Raw genomic sequence first — 26,627 nt, 5'->3', positions numbered from 1 at the left:
TAGAGCTGCTCTATGAACATGAAAACATATAAAAACCATCATTTTAATAATAACTTTCAAGTGAGCATGAAATCTAAAAAAAAATTCTGAGTTTAATATCTTTAAACATCATGTAAAAACTGAAAAATACAAAAGTCTTAAGTCAGCAATGAAATTACAATAAAGTGGGGTAATACACTGCTTTATGGTCACAAGAATGTGTGCTAAACTCAAAAGGTTATCTATATCACTTCTTTTCCTCTCCCTGCTGTGATATTTTCCCAGGTGATGTGTGGACCAGTACCAGCAGGTCCCACTCTGGTTCCCCCCCCACAAGTGGGGGCAGAGGTGAACTGATGCGGCATGGCGTTAAAAGGAAGCGGAGACCTTTAAGCAGGCACAAGTATCACAACAGCATCTTAAATAATGCATCCCTGCTTGGCAGGGGTTTATCACACACATACATGGCACAAAGGAAAACACACACACACACACAAATTGTTGTCTAGCATCTTCTACTCTTCTTTAACGCAAACAAATTGGTTGTTCAATTAAGTGCTCTTTTGTTATTGCATTTGATTTATTATCAGACAAAGGCAAGTAGCTACTATTGGGATTGTCACAGGAGGGTGTCATTTGTGCCTGTGTTTAACTGTGGTCTTTGGTGCCATCGAATCCTTCACTTCTCGCTGTGTGTGTGTGTGTGTGTGTGTGTGTGTGTGTGTGTGTGTGTGTGTGTGTGTGTGTGTGGGCCACTGTATGAACGAGGGAGCCTTTGCATCCCAGGGAAACCTCCTTTAGAGAACGTACACACGCAGCATATGTGAACGGTAGCCTGGTGTGTGTTCTCTCCCCTAATAGAAGTGCAGCAGTGGTAGAGAAGCCGGAGCCTTAGATAACAGCATGGGGCCTCTCATTAGCTCACAGGTTGGTGCTTTGGTGGCTTCTACGCACACGGCATTGTGTTCCACTTCTATGAAAAACCTGAAGGAGTCTCCGAGAAGCCGTTACCGACAACACAAATAAAAAGGTGAATGATCAACGGAGGCGAGGTAATAAATGAGCCTGCGACATATCTAAACAGGTATGAGGTGTGGAGACTTTTTTTTAGGGTGACGGAGTGTATCAGCTTTAAAAAGATCTTGTGTCACTAAAGAAAACCTGACACGGTCAGAGACAACTGTAAAAAATTTTTTTTACTTTTCTTTATTAGTTTAATTCAATTAAAAAAATGAATTGTTAATTGTTATTTTCACATTGTATCACTGAATATATATAAAAAAAAAAAAATTATATTAGACCACAAGTAAACAGGATTTTATCTCTAGGGGGATAATAGCCGTTTGCTGGTGAAAGACAACACTATACGGATAGGGGCCTTTCATGCTTGTACATCTGTGATACCGGTGGTGTATTTCCCTGTCAAAGTCATTTCTATTGCTAAGTACAGCCGAGATCAGTCAATAAGCCTAACGACTGTACCCACAAAGCGAGAGGCCGAGAGGCGGCAAGAGAGTGTGTGTGGGGGGGGGGCTTGCAAGTGAACTCCAAACAAAAGAGCAAATTCAAGGAGGGCTTTGATTGAAGAAGCGCCATATACTTTTTGAAGGCCGAGGGATCATCTCTCAATGGTTATTTCTTAAAGGCATGAGGGCCCGATTAAACCCAATATTAAAATATGGAGGCGCTTCTAATGAAAAATCAAAGGTCCTGTTTCCCCTCCCACACCTCCATCCTTCCATCTCTCTATCCCTCCTTCTCTCATGTTCTGTCAGGTTTTATCCTTTAGCCCATGGTGGTGTAGGAGGGGACAGAAAGAAAGACAGAAAGAAAGTATGAAAAGAAAGAAAGAAAGAAGAGAGCAAAAGAGAGAAAATGGGGAAAGAGGGAGGGTTATAGAGATGAGGGACCTAGGTGCTGGTGGTGCAAAACAGAGACAGACAGCATTGGTTGGAGGAGTAAATCAATAGAGCAGAGCCGTCGGCGAGGCGGGCAGCCAGGGCAAGGAGAGAGAAGAGGAAAGGAGAGGGGGAACCAGCACAGGGGCTCGGGCTCCGATCACAACGCTGGCTTCTGGCGTGCAGTGGGGAATAAAGTGGGCCTCCCTGGGTCAGCACCAGAGAAAAAGGTGAGATTAGAGGAAAGTGGAGGAGGGATTTTCACAGAGTGAAGGTGGGAGGGGTGGGAAAGGTGGGTGTTGGAGGATGACGAGGAGAGAGAAAGTGTGTGTGGAGGAGGAGGGGGGGTGTTAGGAGATGTGCAATGCAGGATACCTGGCAAGCCAGGGACCAACCGGCCCATTAGCCTGTGGCTACCTACATATGGTTCACTGAACCCTCTGCTGAGAAGAGCTCCTCTCCTATCAGCCTTCCCATCTTTTTTAAAGAAAGAAATACCTTCACTTTTAACCCTTTCTCTGCTTTGGAAAGAGGTTCACACCTGACCTCGATTTATGATTCATTTTTGTTTGATGTCTATTCTTGGAGTGTTATCTAAAATTGAAAAATGTAATAAAAAAAAATAAAAAAAACCTAGACACAAAGGGAGAGGAGTCGGGCCTGCTGAGCATGTGCGTATCCGTCAGTGGACACGCACAGAAGACTATCTCCTTCAGTGCTTTGCCTTTTCTTGTAATGTGACCATTGTTGGTGCTGAATAGCTCCCTCATTAGCATAAGAATGCAGCAGCACATATAGGGACTTAGCCAGATCATTATCTCTATATATTTATGTATACTTTGTTATTTCAGTAGCCAGAACACATTCAAATGCTGATGAGGCCAGTAAGGCCCCCTTCCAAAGCCCTTCCAACATGTGCCCTTCTGAACTTCCCAATACACTCACCAGTTTCCTGGGAGTCTGCAGGTTCTGTACTGGAATTTACAACAGTAGTTCAAAAAAGTATGAGAAATAGCTAACTGAAGGCTACAGAGAAGACTTGCTTACACCTCTTAAACTGATTTAAAAAAGTAAAATTATACAGAAAAGAACATGGTATATTCAACCCAGGAATAAAGATTGGAGCTGAATAATTCACAAAAACAATCATCTGCAGTTCATTCTTCAAACAAAAATAAGTAGCAGATAATAAAAAAAGAACCACTGCAAAGTAATTCACAAAAATAACATTATTTAAAAAAAAGTTTTTTACCTATTTTATAATAATAAAGGATTGGCCATTTGATACAAGCACTCATAGCAGAGAATGCGCTTTGGGAAACAGATCATGTCTGAAATAAAAATGTACAAAAAGTTTGACAATGCAGAACAAACAAGTGCTCTATGGTAATGATGGGAACAAAACTATAGAGGTTAGTCTCACTGCAGGCGCAGGCTGATGCTCTAATGGTGGCCAACCTCTGGGATAATTGAAAAAGAAACCCTAATTCATCTTCCCCAATGTAATTCTGATCAAGGCCACAGCCAGATTCCACTGCAGGCTTCAAAAACACCAGAGAAAAGGCAAAATTGTTGGTCGCTGAGAGCAAAAACCCTTTCCCTTTCTTTCTGCCACGCTCCCTCATTAGAAACACTTAGGATGAGAGGAAGAAACTAAGTTTAATTGTGTGTCTGCATGTGTGTGTGTGTTTGTTTGAAGGGGGTGTGAGCAGGGGTTACAAAATTTGTAAACATGGAGCTTTAACTATATATTAAAAAAAAAAAAAACGGCAGTAAAGATGCAAAGTATTCTTTCTCTATTTACGCCCTTCCTCACTCTCGCCTTCTCTGAGGCTTACTTATTAAAAAGCAAATGCCACTGCCTAAAATACAGAGGAAAAACACAGACCCAATGATTCATAATATATTTCATTAATACTTCATGAATCCCTTCACCATACTTAAGCCAGTCTGGCAAAAAAAAGAAAACATTGTCACCTATTCTAGTACCCGCTTGTCAGCACATCACTGGGGAGTGGGTGTCACATGTCACTTCTGGTTTATACCACTGCGTGGGACAGGCTCGGTGCAAGGAAGTTGGGGGTAGGACAGAAAGAAGAACAGAAGGAAAAGTGAAGGGGAGGTGGAAAGGGGAGTAAAAAGAGGGAGCAGAGGAAGGAGGAGGAAGAGGGTGTTATCATATCATCGCCCCATGTCTTTATATTTTCCCCCTTATTATCTTTGGCCCCCAGTCACTCAATCACACAAGCCCTGAGGACAGCGAGGGGACCTGGGAGGGCCTTCGCTTCATGGCAGACTCAGCCAGACAAGCGTCTGAAAGCTATACTGATCGCTGTCAGTGTGTGTGGAAGTACAGCGACTTTGGAGGGGCCAGGAGAGATAAGCGGGAGAGGAAACGATCGCGTGGAAGGATAACGGCCAAATTTGCACACTGCCAAACAAAACCTGTGCTCCAGGCATAATGCAGACACCCCATCCATACAGACAAGTGTTAACATAAAGAGATGGAGAGCGAGTAGGGGGTGATCTGCTTACAAATTATAGGCTATGTGATTTCTGCGAGGCGACTACTGACAAGAACTCATCTTGTTAATGACCATAAAACTCAAAAAGGATGACAGTAAAGCAAATGTCCCCAAAATGTATTCCCACTTCTCTGTCTGGGACACTTATCATATTAATAAAAATGGTTGGCAAACATATTTTATTTGTGATAATTTTTTGCACTTGTATTTCTTTTAACTTCAAAATCAGGTCTGGTCAAAATAGGGGTAACACTAGTGTAAAGACTTGGGGCTTTTTCACCATGGTTTTAGTCTCATCTCTATCATTCTTTTTGTGGTCATTCACAGCACTAAAACTACTTTAAATTGTTAACTTGAGAATACACTTTTATAGTAGCAGTGGAAAGGGGAGATGAAGACTGTTTAAGAATCCTCTAGTGATACTGAACTGCCATCACATCTGATTGACAGCATTGTCATGCTATTCAAAGTCATGAAGTGACCACCAGTACTTTGCCAAAAGGGGCATTTTCAGCTTGACAGATACAGTGCCTTGCGAAAGTATTCGGCCCCCTTGAACTTTTCGACCTTTTGCCACATTTCAGGCCTCAAACATAAAGATATAAAACTGTAATTTTTTGTGAAGAATCAACAACAAGTGGGACACAATAATGAAGTGGAACGAAATTTATTGGCTATTTCAAACCTTTTAAACAAATAAAAAACTGAAATATTGGGCGCAAGAATTATTCAGCCCCCTTTAATTACTTTGTAGCGCCACCTTTTGCTCGCGATTACAGCTGTAAGTGGCTTGGGGTATGTCTCTATCAGTTTTGCACATCGAGAGACTGACATTTTTGCCCATTCCTCCTTGCAAAACAGCTCGAGCTCAGTGAGGTTGGATGGAGAGCGTTTGTGAACAGCAGTTTTCAGTTCTTTCCACAGATTCTCGATTGGATTCAGGTCTGGACTTTGACTTGGCCATTCTAACACCTGGATATGTTTATTTGTGAACCATTCCATTGTAGATTTTGCTTTATGTTTTGGATCATTGTCTTGTTGGAAGACAAATCTCCGTCCCAGTCTCAGGTCTTTTGCAGACTCCATCAGGTTTTCTTCCAGAATGGTCCTGTATTTGGCTCCATCCATCTTCCCATCAATTTTAACCATCTTCCCTGTCCCTGCTGAAGAAAAGCAGGCCCAAACCATGATGCTGCCACCACCATGTTTGACAGTGGGGATGGTGTGTTCAGGGTGATGAGCTGTGTTGCTTTTACGCCAAACATAACGTTTTGCATTGTTGCCAAAAAGTTCGATTTTGGTTTCATCTGACCACAGCACCTTCTTCCACATGTTTGGTGTGTCTCCCAGGTGGCTTTTGGCAAACTTTAAACGACACCTTTTATGGATATCTTTAAGAAATGGCTTTCTTCTTGCCACTCTTCCATAAAGGCCAGATTTGTGCAGTATACGACTGATTGTTGTCCTATGGACAGAGTCTCCCACCTCAGCTGTAGATCTCTGCAGTTCATCCAGAGTGATCATGGGCCTCTTGGCTGCATCTCTGATCAGTCTACTCCTTGTACGAGCTGAAAGTTTAGAGGGACGGCCGGGTCTTCGTAGATTTGCAGTGGTCTGATACTCCTTCCATTTCAATATTATCGCTTGCACAGTGCTCCTTGGGATGTTTAAAGCTTGGGAAATCTTTTTGTATCCAAATCCGGCTTTAAACTTCTCCACAACAGTATCTCGGACCTGCCTGGTGTGTTCCTTGTTCTTCATGATGCTCTCTGCGCTTTACACGGATCTCTGAGACTATCACAGAGCAGGTGCATTTATACGGAGACTTGATTACACACAGCTGGATTCTATTTATCATCATTAGTCATTTAGGTCAACATTGGATCATTCAGAGATCCTCACTGAACTTCTGGAGAGAGTTTGCTGCACTGAAAGTAAAGGGGCTGAATAATTTTGCACGCCCACTTTTTCAGTTTTTTATTTGTTAAAAAAGTTTGAAATAGCCAATGAATTTCGTTCCACTTCATAATTGGGACCAACTTGTTGTTGATTCTTCACAAAAAATTACAGTTTTATATCTTTATGTTTGAGGCCTGAAATGTGGCAAAAGGTCGAAACGTTCAAGGGGGCCGAATACTTTCGCAAGGCACTGTATATGAATCAACCATCGATAAAACTTTCATTTGGAAACAAAATGATATCTATAATTACCTATTCACCATGTAGGAAAGAACAAAACAGCCAGCAAGTGTCAGTGTGGCTGATTAGGCATCAGTGTCTCCTATAATTTAAACACGTAAAACATGATACATGCATTTTAATCAGAAACAAAGTAACTATTGCACATTAATAATATTCTGGTTGGGTCTCACATTTTTTTCTGATAATCAAATATGATACACGGCACTTCTGGACAACACATCCTTTTGTCCTTGAGATACTGTCCTTCAACCCAGATTTGACCCACTGCTGTCATTACACCATCAAACCCATGAAAAAATGGTTTCAACATGAGCAAAAAAAGGCTAATCCGCAAGTGAATCCCATCTTCGTGTCCATAAAGAGGACATGGAAAAGCCTCCAACACCCCAAATCCACAAAGGGCTTGAGGAAGACATACTGTGCACAACAACTTCCAAATAAAAGACATAATTCATAAGTAGAGAAGAAGATCTATTTGTTTACATCTTAAATCTGCACTGGGAAAATCCCTGTCAAATGAGTCCTTTTAAAACTGGTTAGGAATGATTAGACTTTGGTGTCATTGATGGGTTGTTAAGCAACAAACCATGAAAAGAGTCAATCTGCCTTCACTCTTCTGTGTTTAATAAGAACAAGTAAGCCAAGGCAACCTAAGGCGATTTAAAGTGTCTAACATTCAACTAATGTTGGTCTGTCATGTTGTCTGCTTTCGGGAGTCACCATAGCGAGGACAGGGGGCAAACAACAACAACCCTTCAAGATGGATTACAACAACGCTAATTTATTTATCACTACTAGTGTGGTTCAAGTGTGGGAAGTACAGTGGTCCTAAAATCTCCCATCAAAACTTAAATCTCAACATGATTATCAGCATCTGGCTTAAAAAAAATAAAATAAAAAAGAGGAATACACAACTTTCTGATAAATGACTTTGCAAACTCTTCTTTCAACTAAGTTGCTAATTGTGCCAGACATAATGAGTTTATGGCTAAAGCTAAAGTTGATAGTCTTCATAACCTTGAATTGTCCATGAAAAAATATCTACATAAACATACATACAGCAGCTTCATCTTAATCTATTTTTTGGTTATATTTCGGGGGATACATTCCAAGGTATTGGTATGCTTCAAGTGAAGAGTAAATACCAGTTTACACACTAAAGTCCAACCTAGAACAGAAATGCATGCACACAGAGACAATACCCCATACTTTATATGGCATTTCAAAAATGTTAATTCATTGCGAATAATGAACCGATCGTGGATGACCTTCAGATGCAGTGGCTACAAACAGCTCTGGGGTTTGGAAACAGGGAAAAGAGGCTTATGGAAAACTTCTGACAGCATTCTTACTGGCAACTGAAACATGCAGCTTGATCGGTGTGTGGTGAAGTCAAGAGTCATTCATTAGTTCTTCTACAACAAGTCAATGTATTCTGATAATACGGGACCAAATACAAATCACGAGTTACAGTAGTTTGTTTTGGTCTCATCTGAGGTATGTCCACAATTGATACACTTCCAATTTAATCATTAACTGATCTTATTTGTAGTACTTCATTTTAATCAAACCATTTCTCCTTATTTACAAGTTGTTCTTAGAAAAGGTCCAATGTGCCAATTCATTAAATACAGCACTCAATGTTTGCCCCAACTGAAAGCCACTTATGAAACTCATTCAATTCAATTCTATTTATAGTATTAAATCATAACAGAGTTATCTCGAGACACTTTACAGAAAGAGTAGGTCTAGACCACACTCTATAATTTCCAAAGCCCCAACAATTACAGTAATACCCTCAAGAGCAAGCATTAACAGTGTCTGTTGCGACAGGGGCGAGAAAAAACTCCCTTTTAGGAAGAAACCTCGGCAGACCCAGACTCTTGGTAGGCGGTGTCTGATGGGGCCGGTTGGGGGTGTGATGAACAGTGGCAATAATAGTAACATTAAAGATAATGGAACAGTGACTTCGAAGGTAGTCGTGGAAGTTCATGTCATAGCAGGGCACATCGTGTCATACCGAGTAGTGCAGTCTCCAATACCGGATCCTGACTACTCTGTGTGTATGAACATCGTAGCAGGGCGTTGCGGGATGTAACGTGGCGCTGCAGAGCATGGGTGGATGCAGCGGACGCAGCAGGACGCGGCCGGGCATTGCAGGGAATCGCAGAGCATAGCTCATATATCCAAGTATAAAGAAAACTAAAAATAGAAGAAATGGAATCAGCACCAACAGCTTTTTCATTCCATTCACTTGTTACCATGTGTGTCTGGTAAATAAACTTGTTTAATATTTTAAGGTTAGTTAACTCTTTGGAAATGCATTAATTATCTCCCTGGGCAGACACTAGATGGCATTCCAACTGAAAGGTTTTTATTAAAAAGGAAAAGGCAGTCCAGACATTGCACTTGGACTGTAACTGTTACTCCAAACAATACCCCCAATAGACAATCAGATATTAGGAAGTAATAGTTGTATCCTTGTGAGTGTTGGCTTAGTGATTCAATATCAGAAAATACAAACAACTATTGCAATATCCATTATGGAATAAATTAAGCTAGGAATGACTGAGAAAGAAGACAATTGTTCCATCATAATTTCAACCTTACTTGCACTTCAGGTGACTCAAAAGTTGACCTCCTCACATTTTCTATATCTTATAATGACGTGCAAAATGTATAATCATATAAATTATATGAATTTCAAAAGGAGCACTGGTGCTTGGAAATGAATAAATTCAAGGTACTTGATGAAATAGTATACAGCATATTATGACTGGTCCACAATAGCTCTCCATTCAGTCAAAAATGGGGTTTATCCAACTAAATTAAATCTGATACATTGTAACAAAGAATTACCGAGTGCCATTAACAAAACTGCCTTGACCATCACTGGTACCTATTCCCACTTAATGGCAGAAAAATGTGAAGTATTCAACAATAACATTTGTCAGAGCATGATATTTAATGAAAGGATCAAGGATCCTTGAACACAGAGCCTCTCACATTTGGAACAGAAGTGTTTTTGCTATTGAAAAGACAACAACAAAGAATACTTAATAGGTGAAATATTAGCAGCAACATGTCAGAAAGATTAATTGAGAGCGAAGATATGAGAGTTACAGTTGGGATATGTTTACAATATTGTTTTTAAAAGACATTTAACTTTCTAACACTAACCCCCTATTTTGTTCATATTTTGATTTGCTTCCTTAATTAACTTTCAGAGCATGACTGGCCAGAGACAAACTACAGAAAATACATAAAGTTGGAAGCCAGACTACTATAAGGCACTTTGTATTAAATGGGTTTTTACCACAAGGACATTTTTGGTAACATTATTTTCAATCTCTATTATAAAAAGCACAAAGGGTAAGGGTCAGGCTTAGTAATAAGTGGAAGGATTTATCATAGCAAGTCCACTCATACATCAGAAAGGCAAAGTAATTGCTAAATGTTCCCAACATTGTCCTTGTCCTGTACCTTAAGTCCAAGAGAATTCTTAGAGCAATACCGCCATCTGCTGCAAAATAAGATCAACAACCACAGCAGCTAGCTGAGTGGGAGGTATACTGATGTATCACAAGTAAAAGTAACACATTATAAAAAGAAGGCCCTTCCAAACGCTGCACTGAAAGTAGGTGGAGAAAAAATATAATGCAGATTTAATTATTAACTTTAAGAAGTATTCAAGACTGCTCAAACTTGCTAATGTGGCGTAATAAATGAAATAAATATAGAGAAGCAACATTCAACTAATGTACTAAACAAGCTGGAAGGTTAGACAGTTGTTTCAATCCTGTTTTACCAGTGACATCATGAGATTTAAAATAACTTAAGACACACGGTTGACTGTAGGTTCACTGAAATCTGCATTTGACTGAAGATATTTGCTATTTACTAAACATATCCAAGCACAGACCAACAACACAACATGGTACACCTTTTGAAAAAGGCAAGAAAGGAAGGGCTTTGATATAAAAAAAAATACATACTGACAACAGAGTTCCCAGGACTGACAAAGTATCTCTAAATCTCTGAGCCAATGTTGCTTTATGACAGCTTATGGCTGACACCTCATTATGCCCATGTCAGAGACATCACACATTTACAACAAGCATGGTACATCATTTGAGTCACATCCTCAAAAGTGGATAGTGTTTTGTGAGACACAGCAGACGTCTGCAGACCCCCACCTTCCCTGCTGGCACGGACCAAGCGTGGCCCTTTGAGGATGGTGGCTCTGTTTACCCGATAGATTTCATTAAATTAAGCTTACATTGGGCCTCTTCTTTGCCTGATCAAAGCCACTGCTAAGAGCCATGCCATTCTGACTCCCCTGACCAAGACAAGCCTACTCCATCAAATAGGATTTTCATTGCTCTTTTTTTAATTTTTTTTCACTCTGACTTAGTCTCTTTTTTTGTCAGACTGGCATCTCCTTTAGGTGCTGCAATGCCTATTTGTCACGACCCAGCACCTTTACGACCCCCACTGTCCCCTCTTATTATTATCACAATGAAGCTGTCAGCCAAGCCAACAAAGCTACACCTCATATATACACCTTTGGGATGCCCGTTTGATAAGTTGTCTTCCTGGATAAAATGGCTGGGTTACCGAGGTCGACTCGGGCCCTGTCTGGAAAGGAGCAGGAATGAAGTCTCAAGCTGGCACACCGGTGGTAGGAAGACTTCAAACCACGGGTGAATGGGAGGATGAGAGAGCAGGTTAAGGGGGGTAGACACCCGTGGGAGGCCAGTAGGGGGTAGGGTTGTGGGGAGATTGGGTAGTGAGGGAGTGGAAAGGCCTTGATATCCACGGAAAGCACAACAAAGCTTGAGCTTTTTACATTAAAAAGAAAGGAGATTGCCTTTTTTCCACTAGGCGCTTTTCGAGCCGAGTGTCATGTCCTCCCAAGGCCAGCAGGAAGTGAGAGGCTGAGCTCGGCTATAGCATTTGGCACATCTGAGGCACATCTGAGGGGGCTGAAGTTCTTGCCTTCTGAACACTTGCATCAGATTTACGGGAGATCAGATATCCTAGATGTTACTGTGGGAGGGTGGGTGATCCTGGTTTAAATGCACACTGATCTGACCACACCACACACAGAGGTGTAAAAAATGAAAATGACTCTGCTAAACTGGGCAGTCACAGTTACAAGCAGGGCAATATTCTTTTATTCTCTATACACGAGGACTATCCTACCGCAACTTTCTGCTTTGCATTTCAGTATTGTGGGCCTTGACACATAAGTATGCAGTGATATGGAAGTAAGAATTTAGAAGTAATCATGTTCTTTGCATGCAGCATTTTGTTTTATAAAGTGGATGGAGGAAATTCAAATTTTTTCGGGTTAAATAAACAAATTTTCCCACAGGCAGACATACAAATGCAATGTAATGAAGAATTTGCAACAATATCAAGTCACTGCAGGTGTTAACTGCTTGATGATTAAGCACGGTAAGTGTGGGCAGACGAAAAGTTAAAGATTAATCGTCAGCCAATTAAATGCCCATGGCGAGGAAAGCAAACTGTCTTGGTACAGAGATCTCTTCCTGTGATCTCAGTTAGCACATCTCTGTGGTGTTTTCACAGATCACTAGCACATGATATCTCCATCCAAATGGGTTGTTTATGCATGTTTACTTGTTTGTTCTGCAGTAGGAACAGTGATGGATTGGGGGGGGGGGCGGACGTAGCCTGGGAAAACCCTGACGAACTTCCGGCTGATTTGAGATTTGCTCTGCAAGTCTGTCTGGCCAAGAGCCCATTCAAGCCCATTTCCAATTTTTCCAAATCGAGGCACCAATCACAACCGTTGAGGCGGGCTTCACACGATGACGATAGCGCAGCGATGGCAAGCAGCTTGTTGTTTACATTCAACATGACGGCCACCGAAGCGCAGCAACCCGTTGATGCCGGAAACGGGCTGTGAATGAACCTTGCCCAGACGCACTCTCTGAGAAGAGTCTGGTGTCAACCAGGATAGGGCAGACGTTGTCCATGGGTGAGAATTATGTCATAATTTACTGCATTATTTTTCGTTTATAAGACTAGCATTCAAAATATATAGTTTCTCATTCTATTTTGTTTAAATGTGATTCTGACAAGGTTAAATGCTGCAACTATCCCAGGTCAGCCTTTTTTGAATTAATCTTAAAAATTTCATAAACGTACAATTCAGTATTTATTTTTCCAACCCATTCTAACGTTGTGGATTTACTTCACATCACTGATTCGTGCAAGGACTCGTCTCGAGTGCAACGTCGGTTGCATTTACACTACGGGTTTATTATCGTGCTGTGAGCACCGCCACAACAAAACAGACAACAGAAAACAAAAAAGATATCATTGAAGATGCATATTTTTGCAAGGTAAAGATTTGAATACAGACAATGAATGAAGATTTTTAACTTAGGGTAATAGGTAAAAGCTACAACGGTAAGAAGAAAATAAGCAAGCATTGGCATCACATTAAATAATTGGTCATTTCTATCACATTATCGATTATCAAGCCTGGGCTGTTCATTAAGCTTTGATAGAGGCTGAGAAATCAACTCCAGACATCCAGTGATTTATGAATTACTAAACAAGGCCAGATTCTGCAGCAACAACACAAACAACCTGTTCTCAATAGGCATCACATGCAAGTTCAAATACAAACTCTGAATTAAACTCAGTGGATGTACCACTGAGTTTCAGCGTAGGACTGTGTGTGTGTGTGTGTGTGTGTGTGTGTGTTAGTGTTAGAGAGAGAGAGTTTGGTTGAAGGTGCAAACAACGGATGTGTGTGTAAAAGTTTACCCACAAAAGGATTTGAGACGGTGACAGCTTATAACTACAGAAAGTCATATATTGTACATAAATAGTATATTGCTATACAGATGCCCATTTTGAACTTTAAAAGAGGATTTTCTAAATGTTGATGATGTACATTATATTTGTAATATTCAAATAACCATGAAAAAAACATTTAAGAAGGTGTTTAAGTACTTACAAAGTCTTTCTCGAGCTTCTCTATCTCTTGCTTGTAGCTCTTCAGTCTGCCGTTGTACATGGCACGGCTCTGGATGGGGATCTCCCGCACCTCCAGGTCCATCTGCTCCAGCTAAAACCAGCAGTTCGTCCAGTTAATTTAACTAAACATTTTCCTGGCTGACACTACATTTCTAAAACTAAAAAATAACTTGGAATATAAAACATTACAAAATCGAGTGGTTTAGAGTTCATTCTGATCCAATTTTACATCATGATAAAAGGTACTTTTCATTTATAATACTTTTTATATCACTGTTGAACAGATGCTTAAAAAAAAAAATCTAGGTCTCACAAAAGGATAGCATCTATGACAAAAAGCTGCTAAAGATAGAAATTGTGACAATATTAAACTTTCTGAAATGTGTAACTTCAGCGGCATTAACTTTAATATGTTCCAATGTTGATTGGGAAAAGAAAATGCTTCCCGCTCACGTCACTCGGCTGTGATAAAAGTTGTGACAGAGAAAGGCTGTTCTGTAAATAAATACACAATCAAATACGAGCGCCCCTTCATTGCAGCGACATTCACAGGCCCAACAATGTCACAGTGAATGAAGTAAAAGTACATTTGATGCATGGCTAGACAGGTCTCTCTGTGGCGGATTTGGAGGAAACTAATCACTGTGACATAACAAGACAACTGCAACAACAATTTGTCTCTGTCAGGTGACTTTGCTCATTTTTAAAACAGCAACATGAAGACTCCCACCTCGAGATAATGGGTTGAAATGTGTCATAGGGGTGTCACTTAAAAGCAGATTACTGGAAAGTAATCATGTGAGGAGGAAGCCTCCTTTCCGCCATGTGCAGGGTGTGTGTGTGTGTGTGTGTGTGTGTGTGTGTGTGTGTGTGTGTGTGTGTGTGTGTGTGTGTGTGTGTGTGTGTGTGTGTGTGTGTGTGTCTGCATGTCATGTCACCACCAGGATAATACAGGTGCTGTTGTCTGGTGCCAGTGAATATTGTCCCCTCCCTCTTTCCACAAATTCATTATTTAGGAAATGGGAAGAGTAGAAAATTACTGATCAAAGACATACCAACTCTCTGACTTCTTCAAGCTGTTTGTCGACATTTAGAACCAGCTGTGTCTTCTCCTCTGAAAGAGAAAAAAACAGCAACATATTGATCAGCCGACAGAGGAACAGCGCTTCATGACAACGACCTAACTCCCCCGCAACGGGGGAAGAGAGGGGGAGAGAGCAAGAAAGACTGGGAGAAAACAACACACGAGGACACATTTGAAGATATATTTACACATTCTCTCTACACGACGAGCCAACATTTGATGTCTCTTAGTTATTGGCGTCTACGAGGCCTTTGTTGGTTTCTGTTGAGGAGCAGTGAGACACCCCGTGCCAACTCAAAGGGAAGGGAGGTGTCAGCTTTGCTCACTTGCCAGAAGTATGAGTCCCACTCAGAATGACTAACGCACCGTTCTGCACCTGACCCCGTAGCTGCTCTTCCATTTTACCCATTGAAACTCATTACGACTTGTTCCTAAGAAGCATGTAAACTACAGTAAATCCATCGCTATAACCCTACCACTTCATTTCTGCACATATAAGAACTGGTCTTTTTTTCTGAAATTAGCACTTTGCCCTGAAAGTGAATCACGTGAAATGTTGAAGTCGGGTCTGGTAGTTTAGCGATTAAGCATCATTAAAAGTTTAAAACAAGCTTCATGAACACATAACATTTTAACGGAGAGGAAAAAGGAGAGACGGTTGACCAAAACATTGAAATACATGACATTTTATTATTTTTATTATTTGAATACCTCCATTTTAAGTATAGTCACAGATTAATAACCACGTCACTGCCATTTATCAAGAAAAAAATATGTTTACTGGTTACATACAAATGTTTGAATGTCCTTGCTTCGATTCATATGAATAAGCCTTTTTCACAACAGACAGTCTGACTTGTAGTGGGAAAAGTACATGTATTACTAATAACATGAGCAATGGCTCCAGTGTCCAAGACATGACTGTTGGCGCGTCCCAAATTCATACTATATAATAATTCTATACAATATATACAACAAACTAATCAGCATATTAAATTGATGTAGTAGTAAAAATATCAACATACCATTTATTCTAACAAAAAGCTGTGAGCAGCTTCTCCATTTCTTATTTTCATTGCATTGTGGGAGAACTAAAAACAGTGACCATCGGCAGCACACATACATTTATATATTTACTGTGTGGTTTAAGTATACTTAACTGAATAGATACTGAAAGCCTGCTTAGACTTAGTATGTAGTATGGATTTGAGACATAGTGTGACAGTGAAAGAACATGGATAACACCAGGATCCTCAAACCAAAAGCAGTTAAAGTGCTGTAGGTAGGATTGTGAAGATCCAGGACTTAGCCAAAAAATTTGAACATCGACAACTTCTCAGTCCCTCCCCCATTTCTGCTAAAGCCCAAAACCGTCTCCTAAGCCCCTGTCTGAAAAGACAGCAATCTTAGTAAATCACTTTTAGTATCTTTGAGAGGACACTGTAAAGGCAGTTACACACCAACCAGACAGCCACCCGTCGGCAGAAAAGCCAGTCGGACTGATCAGTCTCCCGGAGTTGGTCCAAAAAGTGCCTCAGAACACACCGAAGAGACGAGACGTAATACGTCTCCATAACAGCAGGCGGCGCTAATCTGTATTGTCGCCCAAAAAATGAAAACCGGCAGCTGATTGGACGAACGCGTCACGTGGGTCTGTTTTCTCCAAAAAATTCAAAGCCAAACTGTCATGGCAGCTTGTTCAGAATACGATCTCCTATCATACTAAAATAGTTCACTGAAACATGTTTCTGAAAAAAATTTAAGCGAGAAATAGGTCATGCAGTTGCTGAATCTGTCTTCATTTCAGATCAACAAAAGGTCAGTTTAAAAGATTTTCGTCAGATTTTGAGAGACTCTAGTCACGCTCATTCCGCTCACCATTTCCAGGTGAGTCCCGACTGCCCCGTCTCCGACTGAACACGTCAGGTCGGCCAAAATGAACGCCGACAGCCCCTCAGACGGACGACGGCACAGAACACACCGAACAGACTCAAGTCATCAACCTCGCCAGACTGTCCAACGGCCGATTATCGGGTTAGTGTGTCAGCGCCTTTAGTATCAGCATGTCAGTACTGGACAGAGAAGGACCAATCTCAATTTTCTCACTTAGTCAGAAAATCAAAACCCTGTGTTCAATTCAAATGTTCATTTTGAATTAACTCCATTTCAGATATATTCTAAAAAGTGATCAAGTGATCGGACCTCTAGCTTGCCCAGCAGAGCATGCGCCCCATGAAGTCAGAGTCCCGAGCAGCAGCCGCGGGTTCGAATCCGACCCACTGTCCTTTGCTACATGTCGTACCCCCTCTCTCTCTCTCCCCTTTCCTGTCTTCAAGCTGTCCTTTCAATAAAGGCCATAAAAGCCCTCCAAAAAAGTAATCAATTAACTGAAATTTCTATTTAATTTGTAATGACATAAATCATAAGTAGAACCTTTAAACTGATAAATATTTGACACGTTAAATAATTGAAATAAAACTTCAAGTGGGCTGTGAAATATATATGGATATTTACCAAGACTACAGCCTGCTGACGGACGGATGTTTTGTACACAGAGGGGCCTTGGCAAATGTTTTTTTTAACTTACATTTTTCTTTTCATATTTGAGTTGCAATGATTGACAGGCAATCATTTGCCATAAACACTCAGATGTGAAAAAATGGCATTCATGTTTCAAGGAACACGGCCTAACATTTCATTGTATACTTACTCAAATATTCTTTGAATCTAAGGTTTTGGGGGATGGTAACAGATAAATATATAAACACACATTCATTTGATTGTTGCATGAATGAAGACAGTCAAGGACACTTTTTCCACACTCGCTAGCCATTATCAGCAATTGTGCACATGTGTAATGGACAGATACAACAACAGCAATGACAAAAGCCCTTTGTCTGGAGCTATATTAATGTATTAAATAGAGGGCTGCCAAACCACGGGAAAAATTCAGCCACTTCAGGAAGAAGAGCCTGAGGGACTTAAGAAAGGAAAGAAGAAGAAAAAAAAAACTTAATGAGAAGGAAAGGGGTTGAAATTCAACTGTAAACTATTCTGTTGGTGGCAGAAGACATTGAACAACTACTTCTGGTTGTAATGCGTTTCCTGGCTTTGTGCATATTCATATGGACTTACTCTGACATAGTCTCAACAGATGGCAAGAGGAAGCAATGTGGAATTACACTGTGGAATGGGCTGCCATGAATCTTCAAAGATGCCAATCCAAACCAGAAATATTCAGTCAGGCAAGGTTTTGTGAGAGGCATTGTGCCCTTTGTTTTTTACCATTAAAACTGAAAACAAACTGCTAGCAGCAGTCAGAGTCACTGCATCTATAGTAGTTCATTATATAAAATATATGCTATGCTTGATATTTATCATATAATCTTGGCTTTTTGCAGTTGATCGTAATTCAAAAACATGCAGTGTAATTCACACTGCAAAAACTTGCTGTTAAATTAAGATGCTGGCTCTCTGTGTTTTTTTTTTAGAAAAATGCAAACTATTTTACCTCCACTTTCAACTGTGATCACTGACGTACAGAAACTCAAACTTATAAGGTAGTATGTGCATTGCAAAAGCAGAGTTTGATCTGTGTCTTCACACTCACAAGAACAAATAGGCTGCAGGGCACAACTACGTGACACTGGCACAATGATGGCTCAGAAATGATGTCTGTTTTTAACGGCTCTATAGATGCAGCAGGTAAAAAGAGTCATGTGTTTTAATGGGTGAAACAGGTGCATCTGCTCCATACTGCTCCTCTTTAATTGGGGTAAGTTATAATTTGAAGTATGTATGATGTACAATCAACTGGTCGTCTGTAACACTCATGTATATTGAAGGATTAGAGATTATGCTTTATAAAAAAAAAGAAAGATAAAACATTTCTCAGCCCTAAAGCCTTTTTGCCCTGTGACAGATTGAAGCTTGAGCCATTAGGCTCCTACCTCTGTGTTTAGCAGTACTACATGAGTGTATGATCTATCCCATCATAATAAGGCTACACTGTATACAAAAGGCTGTGCTTGTTGCACCCATTTAAAAATCTGTTTGTGGATTGTGGCTATGGGTACACCATTGTGCTTATTTTTTAATAACACGCTGAGCCTCACTATGGGCTTTGGTCAAAACATGTTGTCAAATTAATTTACTATTTGACAAAAAAAAAAAAAGGAATTCCTGTCACCAGTTGAAAGTTCAAATCAGATAAATCATCTCTGCTGCATGTCATCCCCACTTCCCTCCCCTATGTATTGTCTTAATCCACTGTGTATGACCAAACAAAAAGTTGTCAATAAAAGTTACTGCTAGTCTTTGATAATGAGCATGTATCAATTTAATCAATGAAATGACATACAACCTGAAACATTTGTGACAGCCACTAAGAAAAATAATGTACAGTGTGAACTTTCTGTTTTTGAGCCTTTGCAGAGTACGCTGACATTGCTGTACATCAGGCCCAGCCATGCGACTACAGAACCTAAATTGGCTGCATGTGTAATCCATGTGGAGAATACAAGAAAATTCTATTAAAATTGTATTAAAGCAAATCCAACACAATCTATGGATTTGAATCTTATTTGAACACATAAATGGTCATTTGGCTGACATAGAGTGTTTGATAATGTCATGAATCCTTCCACCTTTCTATCCATTTTCTATACATACTAGACGTGTTGAAATTAATCAAATAATCAATGCATCGAATCGTGGACATGGACGCTGCATCGATAATCGGCAGGCTCATAATCGATTATTTCTGTTTACAATTTAATGTAGGCCTAACAACATTTCTGTTTACATATTCTGTTATGTTTTGCACATTCAGGAAGTGCCATGTGCTCAGTGCTGTAGTTTTATGTATCCAATTTATTTAGTATTAGAGCACTGCAGAATATTTTGTTTTTGAAGCTTGAAAAGCTATGAATTAAATATCCTGCATGGCTTTAATAGAAACATTTATTTGACGCATTGTGATGCATCGTGATGCATCGTGATTCATCGAGATATCGAATCGAATTGAATCGCTGACATGATAATCGCAATCGAATCGAAAGATTCTGAATCAGAAATACTTTAATAATCCCAGGGGGAAATTATTTAATTATTATTTATTTCACACCTATAATACATACTTATTACATTTCAGTCATACAGGCTGTAACCATGGTTGTAACCTATTCTAGCATCTATTGAGTAGAATGCAGTCCATTGTAAAAAAAAAAAAAAATAACACACAAACAATGTTGAAAGAAACCAACATCCAAAACCAAGGTCTGACCTCTTGTTGTAAGATGACGTGCTGTTTATTAACGTTTTTGTGGATTTCAGATTATATTTGGTGCATGGAACGCAGAAAGCTGCTGTGTTGTCATGGTGATTTCAAAACTCCCAAAAGTCCCATTCATGAAAAAAAAAAACCCCACTGTTTTCATCATCAAAACCTGATCAAAACTCTATGGAATGACGCTGTGTTTGATGTAACGTTACAACAGGTGATTCCAGTTACTTTCTATCTATTAATTTCTATTCAAATATTTACAAACTATAATAAAAGTGACCAGTGGCTTATGTCCTCTTAACACTGTCGTTACCTTTATAGCGGTAGTAGTCTAGAAAAGCATAACTGCCGAAAAGCACGATGTTATTTATTTTCCATTCAAGTTACAAATCATTATAGACATAACAAGCGATTAAGCCAGCAAGCAACATGGGATTCATACTTTACATAAGATTCAATAACACACTCCAGCTGCGTTTCACCATTTAGTGCAATAAATATTTTACTAGAAGATAATATGGTAAATCGATAAAATAACACGAGCACGTAGCGTTAGCAAGCCTTCTCAACTGAGAAATGCCAGCTAGCTGATAGCTTGCTCCAGCTCTGCGATTCCAGTTAATATAGCTAGCTAGCTAGTCTTAAAGTCTTACCTCCACTAAGTTTGGGAATCCTGCCAATTTTGTTGGTTACTTCTGCTGTAATGGTTCCAAAGTCCTGCTCGTAGGATTCAAAGTCTGAAGACATTTTGACGTTTAGGTTTAAAACAGGTGGCTTTCTGGTTGACAGTTAGCTCAGGATAATAACAACAAGTCTCGAACTGGTCTCGAATGGAGTCCCTTCCTTGAGTCGCACTATAATGTGCTCGGCAAGGAACGTTGTTTTTATTTTATTTTTCCGACACTGAAAATGGTTCAGACAGCTAGGGAATAGAAAATATTAGTCATGTTTATTTTTGACGAACGCGAAGAAATTGATTATTTTTAAGTTATGTGATGGTTGTGTGATACATTGCTTAGATTTAGTGTCCACAAGGGGTTGAGGGTAATAGTTTCTGAGACACCATGAGGAAGGTTCCTTTCTGTACACTGAAGAAATTGAAGGGAAAAAAACAAGGAAGTGGCCAGGTTGGTAATTTAAAGTGACATTTCTTTCTCCATCCATACAAAATGTGCATTTACGTATACCAGTAAGCATTTGTTATATATTTATGGTATTATATATTATCCGTGTTTCCTCTTTGCACCTAGTGGCAGTAATCCAGCAGGTAACGTTACTCTTGTCAAGTTGGCTAACAAGCTAACTGCTGTTACGTTAGCCCTGGTGCAAAACCTAATTCAAATAATCACTTTTTTTCTCTTCTTTTTTTTTACCAGACTGGTCTCACTTGTCTGGCTTTTGAATACGATGGACAAAGCGTACGCTTGCATATGATGTTGCCATGCAATTTGTTATTCTTGATACGAATTAGCTGGCGCTGTTGGGCAAATGCAATGGCTGTACATCAAACAGTGCAACAGTCACTTGTCTAGGAATGCAGCACGAACGTTAACGTTACCCACTCTGGTGTATTATATGTTCACGTTTAGTGTGCTTGCTTTAAAGCTATAGATAAGAAGCTACTTGTTAAAGTTAGTTATCTCTGCTAGCAGTGACGACCAAGGTGTGAACGCTAAAAATAATAATAATTACGTTTCATGCAATAAGCGTATTATTAAATTAGCCTATTACTGTAGCTGTTGTAAATATTGTAAATCGCAATACAGTTCAACAGCACCACAAAATAAAGTCTCCAAAATGACCACATTAGGCATTAACGTTCGTTTTTAGGCAGGTGTGGTTAATAATCTGGTGTATATAGACTACAACAAGTTTGGTCAGTAAATCAATAAATGTAGATCACTGAAGTTTTTAAAATGTCTCTCTCTTGCTCTCTTTCTCTTAGATGGGGAATTTCAGTCTGTCACAAGGATAGTGTGCTCCGAAGACTGGCCAGAGAGGATGCTGCTCTTTGCCAGGGCAAGGAACAATGGGACACAGAGAGCCCCAGTGACCCAAAACCAGGCCAGTTGCTGGGTACTCAGAAGACGAGAAAAAATATGTGCATCACCTGCACCTTTGCAAGATAGCAGAGGAAAAAAGTAACACATTGAGGCTTGGTCAATACATTTCAGGAACTCAACCAAAATACTAATACTAACCTTGTGGCGAAAACATGAATTTCCTGTCAACTTTTGTGACATTTCAGAACCTCCATGAGGTTCGAAGATTGTGTCACTGGGGTCCAGTCATAGCCCTGTCTGTCATTGCTATATGCTCCACCATGGCAATTCTGGACTCTATTATCTGGTACTGGCCGCTTGACACTACAGGGGGCAGCATTAACTTTATCATGCTCCTCAACTGGACAGTCCTCATCCTCTACAACTACTTCAATGCTATGTTTGTTGGACCTGGATACATCCCTCATGGCTGGAAACCAGTAAGGATCCTCAATAAGGATAAAGGCTTATGACATTTCATCATATCATTCAACACATCATTGTTGTTTTTTCATGTAGATAGTGTGAAGAACAGGTTGTGACCAGGTCTGCAAAATTATCATATAAAGATGTAATGTAGAGTGAAACCATTTAATCATAGGAAAGATGTTACATCAAACATTTAACATATTTGTTTATCCCAAAACAGGAGAATCAACAGGATACCCAGTACCTACAGTACTGCAGAGTGTGCCAAGGGTACAAGGCCCCCAGATCCCACCATTGTCGCAAGTGTAACAGGTATTTATTACAAAAGTACAGTAAGCATGATTGGTCCGGGTACAGTAAAGGCAATGAGTGCGTTACCTTATTTAACAGGAATCTAAGCATTTTCCTATTTCAGACAATTTGATAAACAAAAATGTATATTATGCTTGAGTAAATAAAACCCCAATTTACAAAACTATATTAATAATATAAATATTTAAATAAATCACTGGAAGAGTCCGGTACAGGCCGAATCTGGAGAGTTTATGTTCTCCTTGTTCAACGGTTGTTTGGTAAATTGCTCTTAAACACATTTAGAGAGGATTTGAATTGCTATTTTTATTCTCAATTCTTGTCATTTTGATGCTGATGATTTTCCTTTGGGGCTGGCTAAAACCTCTTTGGGGGGGGGTGCCAAAAATGCAGGAAAAACCCTGACAAAGAGGCCACTGCTTTAGCTGGAAAATCACTGAGCTATTTCCAGCACACCAAACTAGAACTGGCTTGTGCATGTACGTGCCTTCTCCATTTTATTTGCGTCCATTCAGTGCTGTAAGGTCTCTGTTCAGCACTTTATAGGCCGCACAGAGACACATCACATAATCTATTATGTGATATACTGTATGTGATGTTAAATAGATTAACATCTATTGCTTGTGATGTGTATTTATTTGAAAGAAAAAAAAGATTCAGTGTGACTTGCTGATGGACTTGACTTGACTCTATGTCCTCCCAAACAAGCAGTCAATTCCCCCAGCACTCCTCTCCTCCTCTGCCTCTCTTCTCCCAGGTGCGTGATGAAGATGGACCACCACTGCCCCTGGATCAACAACTGCTGTGGCCACCTGAACCACGCCTACTTCACCAGCTTCTTGCTGCTGGCTCCACTTGGCTGCTCTCACGCTGCCATCATCTTCATTATGACCATGTACACACAGCTGTATGAGAGGGTCAGTAGTCTCCTTACCCCACTACACCATTTCTTTGATGGCCTATTACCACCACATCTTTTCTCTTGGCAGAGTTGCCTCATTCCTTTTATCATTTAATACTGATGATACCACATGTCAAGCTGTTTTCTTTTTCCTCACTGCAGATATCATTTGGTTGGAGCACTGTCAAGATTGATATGAGTGCTGTGCGTCAATTCCAGCCCCTCATGCCATTCAGTGTACCCGCTTTTGCTGCCACACTATTTGCCTTAGGCTTGGCACTGGGCACCACTATTGCCGTTGGCATGCTTTTTTTCATACAGGTACGTTTATCGGGGTTTGCAATTTTCACAAGCTGTTGGCTATGGAATGTGATATTTAACACAATCATTTCATTAACCTTGCAAATTCAGCTATTTATTAAGGAAAATACAAGTTGACTCCAATATTGAAATAGTCTGTCCTTTTCAGATGAAAGTCATCCTTCGAAATAAGACCTCGATCGAGTCCTGGATTGAGGAAAAGGTCAGGATGTCTCTTGTTTTTTTGATCGAGGAAAAGGTCAGGATGTCTTTTGTTTTGTGATGACATTTTTAGATTTAAGTGTTATTTAAGCTGGATGACTTGGTCTTTATAGTTTGATCTACAAATGATAATCTATGATTTCAAAGTGCTTTGTATTCACAATATGTTAAAGGATTAAGAACATGTTTTCAACATTTCATTGTCAGAGTTCACTAAATTAAAAATGTCACTTTTATGACTAATTCACACACGTTCCAGGATTGGTTGTCAGTACAATATAACATGCTAATTACAGAAACTCCACTTACACAATCCCATGGACACATTTACGCACACAACTATTTTCTGTGTCTTCCATTAGGCCAAAGACAGAATACAGCACTACCAAACAGGAGAGGAATTTACCTTCCCTTACGACCTCGGAACCCGCTGGCTAAACTTCAAGCAAGTCTTCACATGGTCAGGGATGCCCAAGGGTGATGGCATTGAATGGCCAGTCCATCCCAAGTGTCACCAGCACACCTTAACTGTAGGTCCAGTTGGATAATGCGTGCAATGCTGTGTTTGTTTTGTCTGGTACTGTTCTGTCTGCAGTTTAGGCAGTGGGTATTGTAATAAGTCCTACTACTGATACATTTCCTGTTAAACAGTGAGATAAAAGTTACATTGTCGAACAATAGTGACGTAAATTGTCTTGTTCCTGTTAAAACAGATTGAGCAACTGAAGCAGAAAGCTGATAAACGAGTGAGAAGCGTAAGTACCTGTCAAATCTGTATTGTGACGTGTATATATATATGGTGTTGATTTGCATGTAGCACAGACACAAGTAGGTTTTTGGCTGGACTGGCTAGGATGTGCGTGACTTCAGAGAAATGTTTGTGAGATTTAATACATTTTACTTAACACATCAAAACATGTTAATAATAGCTATTGGCTTTACTTTCAACAAAAACACTATTGGGTAATGTAGATAGTCAGAAATGTTGTCAGACGTTTTAATGCATTAAGATTAAGGACCATGACTTAAAAAAACACATGGCTGTAACTTGACTTGAATTTAGGTTGTGGTCAGAGCGGTAGAATAACCAGATATCTTGTATGACTCGACCAGCAGGTCCAGTACCGGGCAGTGGAGGACTATAATGGAGCTTGCTGCCCTTTAAGCAAAGGTCTTCAAACCTTTTTTAGAACCCCCTGCACCGAGGAGCCCAGGATCCCCCTCAACAAGGGAGACACCATCCTGGCCACACGTGGCACCAAGTAAGTTCGGTCATGCCAAACAAAACCTACAATCATCATGGTTTGTCTGGAAGTCTGGATGGTTAGGCATCCCATTAAGGATTTATTTTTGAATGCATGAGTAATGGACCAGCATTGAATTCTCCTAATAATAAATGTTTTTCTCTTTAGATGGTGGATGTATGGAGACAAAATTCTGAACGAGGAGCATATGAGAGGTGAGATGAGATGGGCTGTGGTTTGAATTAAGTTTTTATTTTTGTTATTTTTTCACTTCACTGCAACTAAATGTGTAACAGTGTCCTCTCGTTCTGTTTTGGCTCTAAGTGGGAGATCGTGTAAGGGGATGGTTTCCAAGGCGATGTGTGGAGAAGTGCCATTACGACACAGCTGCCAGCGATAGCACCAGCGATAAGAAAGTAAATTAATATATTTGAACAGGCTTAATATAGAGCAGGGGAGTTAAACTGAACAAAAGGTGTCTGTCCATGTTCATAAACGTGCACTCACTGAAGATGTCATGCCTGATGCTGCAGTCTCACCATCAAGAATTTCATACTTGGATTAAAATTTCTCACATATTTCAATACCAACTTGAATTTTTTAAAAGGTAACATAGTTCACTAAGTCTTACTGAGCACCTTGCTGTCAAATAATGTCTTGAAGAGGACTAAAGAGTTCATTAGAGGGACTGGTCCCATGGGTTCAGTTTGACTCCTCTGACCAAAAGTTAAACCCAGCAAGAGTCTTAATTTCCAAGAATTGCCACCAGGCTTTAATGTGACGTTATTGTGACTACATGACTTTTTACTTGAATCTGTTGTTTTTACTTGTGTTGATGTCTGTTTTTGCTAATTATGCAATGCCTCTGCCCAGCTAACCCCGGGACTTCTTCATGCAACTCTTTCTACAGTATGGAGATAACACTTAATTTCTTTTTATTATTTTTGTAAAAACAAACTGTTGGCCTCAAAGTATAAATTGAAAATTAAAAAATATCTTCTGCAAGAGTTGTTTGCCTCTGTCTTTGTGATTGCTATAAATTCTCATGTTTTAATACATATTAAATTCTTAAGTACCTTGGGCTTAATGGAAAACATTTGTTTTATAGTTTGTTAGTGGTGTCACACACAAGTCTAGGATGCTGCTCTATTTATCCTAAGAACCTCAGATAGGAATTTTAAGATCTCC

At 39.8% G+C, this 26,627-nt stretch overlaps 2 protein-coding genes across 11 annotated transcripts in view; one reads left to right on the top strand and one right to left on the bottom strand.

Annotated features, from left to right (window-relative positions):
• The window catches only part of vti1a (vesicle transport through interaction with t-SNAREs 1A), a 124,271-nt gene extending 103,416 nt beyond the window's left edge, over window positions 1-20,855 (bottom strand). For 3 of the 5 annotated variants that reach the window (XM_039787669.1, XM_039787670.1, XM_039787668.1), the window contains exons 1-3: window positions 20,643-20,855; window positions 14,677-14,735; window positions 13,602-13,712 (exon numbers count right to left, since the gene is read on the bottom strand). In XM_039787669.1, the coding sequence (XP_039643603.1) occupies window positions 13,602-13,712; window positions 14,677-14,735; window positions 20,643-20,736 (264 nt within the window). In that variant the 5' untranslated portion in view covers window positions 20,737-20,855. The remainder of the gene's footprint in view (window positions 1-13,601; window positions 13,713-14,676; window positions 14,736-20,642) is intronic. The other 2 variants (XM_039787666.1, XM_039787667.1) reach the window with 1 other exon arrangement.
• Window positions 20,856-20,873: 18 nt separating this feature from the next.
• zdhhc6 (zinc finger DHHC-type palmitoyltransferase 6) lies at window positions 20,874-26,446 on the top strand. 6 transcript variants are annotated; one of them, XM_039787661.1, is made up of 12 exons: window positions 20,874-21,116; window positions 21,935-22,471; window positions 22,681-22,772; window positions 23,530-23,689; window positions 23,836-23,994; window positions 24,143-24,232; window positions 24,558-24,725; window positions 24,909-24,950; window positions 25,312-25,457; window positions 25,608-25,654; window positions 25,764-25,855; window positions 26,313-26,446. In XM_039787661.1, exons 2-12 carry the CDS (start codon window positions 22,205-22,207, stop codon window positions 26,358-26,360), a joined length of 1,311 nt encoding a protein of 436 aa, XP_039643595.1. In that variant the 5' UTR covers window positions 20,874-21,116; window positions 21,935-22,204; the 3' UTR covers window positions 26,361-26,446. The 6 variants fall into 6 exon arrangements, with proteins under 6 accessions (XP_039643595.1, XP_039643593.1, XP_039643597.1 ...); XM_039787659.1 differs by having other exon boundaries at window positions 20,875-21,116; window positions 25,309-25,457; XM_039787663.1 differs by having other exon boundaries at window positions 20,876-21,116; window positions 24,143-24,196.
• Window positions 26,447-26,627: the final 181 nt, after the last annotated feature.

The sequence above is a fragment of the Perca fluviatilis genome, chromosome 21 (assembly GCF_010015445.1).
Source record: "Perca fluviatilis chromosome 21, GENO_Pfluv_1.0, whole genome shotgun sequence".
Lineage (NCBI taxonomy): Eukaryota > Metazoa > Chordata > Actinopteri > Perciformes > Percidae > Perca > Perca fluviatilis.
This window is presented reverse-complemented; position numbering and strand designations above follow the sequence as displayed.

Coding starts and splice junctions, on each gene's coding strand:
- zdhhc6 (XM_039787659.1), top strand. CDS start 22,205: ATGAATTTCCTGTCAACTTTTGTGACATTTCAGAACCTCCATGAGGTT. Junction 22,773..23,529: donor CATTGTCGCAAGTGTAACAG/GTATTTATTACA, acceptor CTCTTCTCCCAG/GTGCGTGATGAAGATGGACC. Junction 25,856..26,312: donor ATAGCACCAGCGATAAGAAA/GTAAATTAATAT, acceptor GCCTCTGCCCAG/CTAACCCCGGGACTTCTTCA.